Source organism: Labrus mixtus, chromosome 9 (assembly GCF_963584025.1).
Source record: "Labrus mixtus chromosome 9, fLabMix1.1, whole genome shotgun sequence".
In the NCBI taxonomy this organism is placed as follows: Eukaryota; Metazoa; Chordata; class Actinopteri; order Labriformes; family Labridae; genus Labrus; species Labrus mixtus.
Genome location: NC_083620.1, coordinates 1215001 through 1223781, shown reverse-complemented (window position 1 = coordinate 1223781; position 8781 = coordinate 1215001). Strand labels below are relative to the sequence as shown.

At 37.3% G+C, this 8781-nt stretch overlaps 1 protein-coding gene across 1 annotated transcript in view; it reads left to right on the top strand.

The window, feature by feature from the left end:
* Positions 1-2658: 2658 nt before the first annotated feature.
* Positions 2659-8781, top strand: part of rap1gap2a (RAP1 GTPase activating protein 2a) — an 83023-nt gene continuing 76900 nt past the window's right edge. The window contains exon 1 of the mRNA XM_061045836.1: positions 2659-2772. Within this exon, the coding sequence (XP_060901819.1) occupies positions 2741-2772 (32 nt within the window). The 5' untranslated portion in view covers positions 2659-2740. The remainder of the gene's footprint in view (positions 2773-8781) is intronic.

Below are 8781 nucleotides of genomic sequence, written 5' to 3'. Positions count from 1 at the left end.
CCTGCTGTGGTTTGCCCATTTAGGCAGCGAGATATTATTAAACTTGCTATCTCTTCTTTCTTTCCTGTTTCTCTCACAGACTGCTGTGTGTCCATCTGGATTTTTATTAAAGCCCCAGGCAGGAAACCAGATCAATAACAAATAGTTTAGAAAGGGTGTTTTTTTTTTTTTTTTAGGCCATCAAGGGAGAACTGTGACCTCTGACCGCACATCAATCACAAGCTGTGTGTGTGTGCATGTGTGTGTGTGTGTGATTGATCTTACAGCCTTTATACTCCAGCTGGGGATCTACTTTATTGAATAACTGACACCTATGATCCCATGGCATTTGTTGGTTATTGTGTGAATGTCTATGTCAGTATCAGCTTCTACAGGTGAATGTGTTTGTCAGTTTCTTTGTGTCAAATATCACAATCAGTGACCTTTACTGTAAACCCTTTTAGCACTTTCCTGCGAGGTGAGAACAGGGTCTTATCTATTTAATCAGACATTTCTCTCTCTAAAGCCAAAACACACTAACTACATGTATGGTCAAAATGGAGTTAAGACCAAAATCTAACCAATGATATCTGTTATAAAACCAATGCACTGAAAAAGGATAATTTCTTTGCTTTCAGTTTGGAGTTACAACAAAATGCCGCCAGGACCATGCTTCAGCGCTTTCTTTATTTGTGTTTCTGTCTGCCATGGAAGCTCAGGAAAGTCATCATAAACAATCATAGCTGTTAACAGACTATTCAGGATAAAATATAACAGACGCCTAATACTCCTTTATAATATTCACGTTTATAACTAAGAATATGTCATTTTAAGACAATGTTTACATTAAAATATTGAAATTAATAAAAAATTGACAATACCCATGTTATATTTTTGTTGTTGAGTACTTACATGACCTCAAATATAACCAGCAGTTATCAAAGCCAGAGAAATCCATCATTTTATAGATGTGACGGGATGTGTCTTGTCGAGGGGGCCGCCATGACGGACATAATGTTTATCGTTGCCGTGGAAACAACAGATGTTACGTCAAAGACTGCTACATGAGGGAGCGGGAATTGCTACTGAAAGCTGCCGTATTGCTGTATGTGCTGCTTTGATAAAAACGTCGATTATACTTGGATACATCGTCTGTAAACATATTCTCTTCCTCAGGTTTGTTTCGCCTGTTCGTCTTTATTACCTCAACGCGGAGTAGAAAAGCCAGAGAGAACTCCCATGATTCCCCGCCAGCCTCAAAATCATCTTTTGTTATTGTAGTATTGTAGTATCTGGAACAAACTCCCAGAAAACTGCAGGTCTGCTGAAACTCTCAGCTCTTTTAAATCCAGGTTGAAGACACACCTGTTTACAGCTGCCTTTCATTAAACAGCTTTAAGAAGATTTTAAAGCACTATAATTCTTTTTCTTCATTTTTATTTCTGCATTATTTTAACTCTTTTAATTTCTTTACTTTATTTATTTATTCATATTTTTTTTTATTAATTTCATTGTAATTATTTTTATTTGAACATGTGTTCAGATTGAATAATTTCAGTGATTTTTAAATGTTCTATTTTAATGTTTCTTTTCTTTCCTCTGTCATGATGCTTTTGATGTCTTGTGTGAAGCACTTTGAATTGTGAGTCTTGTGAAGCACTTTGAATTGCACTTTGAATTGCCTTGTTGTTGAAATGTGCTGTAATGTGCTGTAAATAAACTTGCCTTGCCATGCCTATTGATGAGAGCCCCCTGGTGGCGGAATCTACATATTGTATCTTTAACTCAGATGGGTCATGTCCCTGGAATTCCAGAGCTGGCTGCTCCAGATCCTTGTCGGAAGCCATGATACCCATTCTCCATTCCGAAGTAGAAGAAATAATGTATCTCATTGTGACCCCCTCCATTTAAATAAATAGAAAACACTTCATTACCATGCATTACTTCTTCAAGTTGTGATAATTTTAACTGTATACTGAAAGTAATTTTCTTAACCCTAACCCTAACCCATCTGTAGCTGAAAAAACATTTGTTATTTTTGTTAGATCATCCACATGATTAAATGAGGTGACATCTAAATGAAATCAGGATATGAGAAACAAATCCAAGCTAACCTTATTTAAGAAAGTAGTATTGGCTTATCTGTTACAATGAATCCCCAAATGTCTCTATTGGGCAGGACAGAAAACTCCAGTTTAATCACCTCAAAATAAAAATATCCACATTTTCTCTCATGTTCAGCTGTGGACTGTGTCTCTGATTCTGACCGGTGTCAATGCCATTGTAATGCTGCTGTCAGTCCTAATGATAAGTCCAAAGCTCAATTTTACCCCAGGTCATGATTTATAAACATTTGGTGCCTTTTCCTTCCAATCCCCTCCTTCCTTGTTAATTTAGTATTTAATCAGATTTTTTTGTTTTGTTTGTTTTTAGTCTTACTACACCAGAAAATCTGCCATTAATACTCTTTCTCTCTTAGATTGTTTTTTGATCCTTTGGTTTTTAAAGGCTTTAAAGGAGTTAAGGCGTAGCCCTCTCCATGGAAACACCATCTCCCATCCTTACATTCTGTTTCTTGCTGCCATCGTCTCATAACTCTGCCCTACCCTGTGCTTTATCGCTGTACCCTCCCCCTATATGCACTCTCTTCCCTCCTCTCACTATCCCTTTGATTCTCTCTCTTTCTCTGTCACAAACATACACTCCACCTCTCCTGCTCTGGCAGCTGGTCTTCTGCTAATGCTGCACATTCTACTGCACGATGTTCAACCCAGCATGTAAGGCAGAGCCAAGGTAAGGCTTTGACATTTGTATTCTTTGGAGCTGAAACACAGCAGAGATGTTTCACTGATGTTATGTTGCTGCTGACATCAGCTTTCTGAATTTACTGTTGGAAAGAGTGTCAGCGTGTGTGTGTGTGTGTGTGTGTGTGTGTGTATGTGTGTGTGTGTGTGTGTGTGTGTGTGTGCGTGTGTGTGTGTGTGTGTGTGTGTGTGTGTGTGTGTGTGTGTTTGTGGTGCTGATTTGTGTGAGAACTCTCCAGCTGGAGTACAGAGCCAATCTTAATTTGCAGGTTGGGTATGACACTTGTGTTCTGCATGATCTGCAAACACACAATTAAGTGATGTGTGATACTATTCCAGGGTTCTCTATCCTGTCTGTGTTGCAGAAACCTGAAGTGTAATCATTTATATTCTGTGCTTAGGACATGTGTGCACATGCTGTTTGAGAGCCAATAATTTAAAGGTGCAACGTAAATTATCTTTTAAGGAATGCTACAGCAGTGCTTCAATGTCTAGTTATTAGAATATATATGTTTTTGAACTACACTGATTTTTTTTTTATTTTACAAGGGGGATAGTGAGTGGGGGCATGAAGTGAGGATTCTGCATTTATGAGTGGGAGTGTGAGAACAGCTTTTCTTAGCATTTTTATAAATACAGAAGATGACACTGTGTTCATGCCACAGTAAGATTCATAACAACAGGGAGTACAACTTCTAGACATAATAGAAGCAGATCATTCCTTTGTAGGTTTCATTTCATTGCCATCACAAGAATAACATGTGCATGTAAAGATGTGTAGTGTCAGTGTTCTGAACAATATGTGAGCCAACGGCTAAATGTTATCATGCATGCATTCATTTTTCTTGCAATTGCTTGCATGCATCCGTGCGTCTGTGTGTATGTGTGTGTGTGTGTGTGTGTGTGTGTGTGTGTGTGCGTGTGTGTGTGTGTGTGTGTGTGTGTGTGTGTGTGTGTGTGTGTGTGTGTGTATTTGTGAGTTTGTGCCAGGCTTCATCCATTGTTGGTGGCAAATGTCCTGTGGAGATACGATTCTTACTGTTCTTAGTGCAGCATGAGGCAGAGAGATGTCTTTGATTCATTACACATCTTACCCTGTTGAAGCATTACATGTGTTGTGGTACAAGCAGACATTTGACAAATAAAAATAGAACAAGGACTTTACAGTAAATATTAAGTGCATACAAGCATCATATGAACATTTTTACATCCTTCAGTTATTCTTGCAGATACATTCAATCCTCTTTCATTCACTTCTGTTCTGGGCAGGCTCTATCATTTTATGTTTGTGTTTTTCAGAAAATAAAATGCGTTATATATCTTATGAATTAAAAGTTAGACCTATAAATGCACCCTTTTAAATGTTTTTTATCATTATCATTCTCCTGGATCGTGCTGCTGAAATCGTATTTGTTCTGGTGTCACCACAGATTTATGGTAGATTACTTTAGCTGATGTAAATAAGCTTTACTTAAATTATGGCTGGAAAATGCTTATTCAGTTCACTGACCTTATGACTATTACACTGTCATCATGAGTGGGGCTCACTTGGAGTAAAAAAATCTTCAAACAGTTTTGTTGCTCCAAAGCACTATTAATTGAATTGAACTTTTAAATTTACTAACCAGTTTTATTTAGCCGTTTTAAAGAACTCTGTAACTAATCAATACGTTGTCAGATGTGCTTAGTGTGAATGGCATTTGTTTTGTTTTTTGTTTGTTTGTTTTTTCTTGGGAGAACTTTTTGGGCTGTGAAGAGAAAGGGGTACTGACACAGCAGTCCCTGACTGAGAGGCTTGCCAGGTCACAGTTCTGCAATGTTGAGTGGACGGCTGCCCTGTCAGCAGCATTATGTACTATCTGCTGCTGCTGATGGTGGCTAATCTGTAATTCTCAGGTGGAATAAATTCAGGACTTGTCCCAGTTAAATGTGAATGAACCTGCGCACAAATTTGCACATGCACTAAGTGCCCGTGCGTTCTATGGTGATTTATTGGTGTAAACAGTTTACAAGTGTAGCAGAGAATCTGACAGGCAAAGTCAAGAATCCCCTCCTCCTAGTTGTACTTCTTCACCTTTAATGAAACAATGATCAGTGTATCTGTCTGTTAACAGAAATTGATTCCACTCTATATAAGTAGGGGTTTTGTCTCATCTCTTTTTTCCCTACTATGTCTCCTTGCCTTACACCTCTCCTCCCCTCCCTCTTTCTTCCTCTTCTCATCATTAGCCATCTTTCATTAATTTGCCCTTCTCACTTTCTGTCATACCTGTCATCCCTCCTTCCTCTCTTACACCCCCATACCTTTCTCACATTTGCTCTCGCTCGTTAGAATTAATTTCCAGCCACATCTCTGATTGGACCGCACCCCCCTTTTGGAGATCATAATGCATAAACTGCAAAGCCTTTGATTCTCTTCCCTTCTGCTTTACCTTTTTCTCATTTCTTTGGTTCAAATTGATTCCAAACCAAATCCCTACCCCTTCGAAAATCTGCCTGTGTACAAGTATTGCCATGTTTTCAGAGTGCACCTGTTTTGATTTAATTTTGTAGGATGGGCTCTTGCTGTTGCCCCTGTGGGTGTTTCTCGTTGCATTCTTTGCTTCTTGGTGTGGCTGATGCTCATTATAGCCTGCTAGAGCTTTAGTGAAGGGGAAGCATGTGAATTAAAGGTTTTTTTTTTCTCTTACTAATGTCGTCTGCAAAACTGAACAACGGGGGAGAGTAGGGCTGTAGGCAGCGTGGGTGGAGGAGGCGCAGTGTGTATTTGTGTGATCATTTATGCCCATGGTTGTGCACACGCGACAACATGAGTGAGTACATGCAGCTTAAACTGAATCCGTCTATTGTAGGTGGTGATTATGTGTGCGGATGTGTGCATGTTTGCTGTGGTGGTTGGTCTTCAATCCAATTACACTCCGTTTCACAGATTACATATGTTTCTAATGATCATCTGATATACAGAAAGGATTGATGGTGGTGAGAGTTAGCCTGCTCTTCAACAGCATCAACATGACATGCTTCTTACTGCAGTTACAATGATCAATACATACATTTAATTAAACAATCTAACTCTGACTGACAGAGGACATTCAGATGCATGACTATTACTTTTGATACATTTAGATCATTATCCTGAAAATGTTTTCTTTATTGGAGAGTTTGAAAATGATATCATTTTTTTGTAAACTTAATTTTTCTTCTGACAATAATTTACCTTAATTCCCTTTTTTTTTTCTTTAACTTGTTAATGTTATATGCTTATAGTCTTCCTCCTGCCTGCTATGCTGTGTGATAGTGTTAGATAAGATAAGTTAGTGAGCTTGAAACAGGTTTTATGTGCATGTCATAAAACATTTTGTTTTTATTAAAACGACGACCAAGATTTTGATTTTAAAAGTCTTCCACTTTTAATAAAGTTTCTCTGTGTTACTGCTATACTTTGTGAAGGATATTTATTTTACACTAAAAACTGAGGAAGACAATGTCCTTCTTTAACAGTAAAGAATTATTTCAGTCAAAAATTAACAAATATTTATGTGCTAAACCCTGGGTATTTTTAGATTTCCAGATGGTTTACGTTATAAATGTTATTTACCATTGCTTGTTTTTCGTTTAATTTTGTTGAAGAAGTCAAAAAACTATTGTTAACAACATCTTCTTGCATACTTTTAAGCCTGTCTCAGTGGATACAATTTAAAAGGATTTGTATTACAACCCCAAACTGGTGATACAATGATTATACAATAAAGTTTGTGGTCGACTCATTTACAAGCTGAAATCAAATAGTGTGCAAACATCATCTTCATGCAGAGCTCAACTTTGAAGTAAACAGTCGGCAGCTAATATCATTCCACTACTCAACTATAAGCTGTGTTTTATGTCTGTACCTGTCTGTGCATTTTAAGAGATGGTGATGTTGAGATAGGACCAACTAAAGCTGAGCACAAGCTCGGTATCTAAATCTTCAACCCTACGGGAATACATCTGAGTTACCAATGAGAGACACAGGATTAAGGGATTGATGGAGGCAAGGAGAGAAAGGTGAAGGGAAAAGGTAGATCCCTGTATGGGTGTAATTCACTTCCTGACTAAATGCTTATTACATGCCGGGGTGAGATATGCTGGAAGACAGTATTTTGCGAGGGAGGCACAAAGCAATAACGATGGAAACATCCTTTTGCAAGTCTACCTGCTAATGGATTATTTGGAGAAAGTGAGACGAGGGACAGAAACAAAAAAAACTAGATTAACAAGAGGTTCACCACTGAACAAAAGAAATGTTGATTTGGTAAATTTGAAAAATGTTCTGTTCCGTATACACATATAAAACAACAGTTCAGTCATTTCATACATCACTGCACTATCATGCATACTCAATATCAACTAGATCACAAAGTTAAAACTTAAAGAGATATGAAAACTTTAAAAACAGATCAACACACTTTTTAGCAGAGGATTTAACTTTAGAAATCAAGTCACTGCCCTCCAAAATGACACACAGAAAATGTCTCTGAAGCCTTACAGTCATCAGGTTATGTTAAGTGAAGCTTTTTTCTCTGAAAGTGGACTTACCTGAAGTTTTTGAAGGCTTCTTTAGTTTTTAACTGAAGAAGCATTTGGGATGAAACGTCCAGTTGCCTTTCAGATCAAATTTGAAAAAAAAAAAAATGCTTCAGAGTGTAATCCATCAAAAGACATTGGTGACCTATTTACATAATCCAACAGATTGCTGTTTTCACCTTACCCACTTACCAACGTTTCCATGGTAACGTTGGTAAAGGTGAAAAGTTTCACAGTTTATGATAATGTGGAGGAGGTTCTTCACTGATAACAATGGAGAGACCTGAGTCAAGTTAAATTATAAAAAAGGATTAGTAATATTACAAAGAAAACATTATTCTCTGTTTTAAATCTGATCAGCAAGACAGGAAACATCTCAATGTTGTCCCATGGATTTTACACATTTAATAAATCTCCATGTTGCAACATGTTGTTACATTTAATGTATATTCATTCTGAGAACAACCCGAGTACATTCTCTATTTCTGTACAATAACTGTATTTAAGAGAATAAAACAAGTGGATTTTGGCTGCAAAAGAACCTATATTAACCTATACCTGAAATACTGTGGCTTTTAAGGTTTATGACTTTATTGGCAGGTTTAGAGTCCTTTGATTTTGAAGATATATTCTTAGACTAGCCAGACATTAGCAACAGCCTTTGCAACATAGAACACAAAACTCACCAACAAACCTATGATGACACATTCATATCTTAGCCATTAAAGAAGCCCATAGAGAACACTGAGCCAGCAGAATGCAGTCTTTCATTATTGTACCTATTGGAGGCAGAGCCTTCAGTTATAGACCTGTCTTCTGTTCAATCACATTATGATACATGGAGGCAAAAAAACCTTTCTAATTTTAACTTTTGATGGGCTGGCTGTGGTGTGGTGGTACCCAATGTAAAGTGTTGGTGGTTCAATCCCCAGCTCCTCCAGTCTACATGTCAAAGTGTGCTTGGGCAAAACACTGAAGCTCAAGTTGTTTTCCATCAGCGTGTGAGTGTGTGTGAATGTGATGTGTAATTTATGCAGCAGCATCTGCTGTCAGTGTGTGAACATGTGTCTTATGCCTTTGTTTATTCATTTGTTTGTGAGTATATTTGTTTATTTTATTGTGTGTGTCTGCTTGTGTCTTTGTTTATATGCTAGGTTTATTTATGTGTCATAACATTTGTGTTTTCTTGTATGAGTGTCTGTTTTTTTGCTTTGTTAAAGTGTCCATCTGTTTGTTTGTTTGTTTGTTTGTGTCTGTTTGTAGATTTATTTATATGGCTGTCTAACAGACTTTCTGTGTGTTTGTTTGTTTGTTTGTTTGTTTGTTTGTGTTTGTTTGTTTGTTTGTTTGTGTCTGTTTGTAGATTTATTTATATGGCTTTCTGACAGACTTTCTGTTTGTTTGTTTGTTTGTTTGTGTGTGTCTGTTTGTAGAT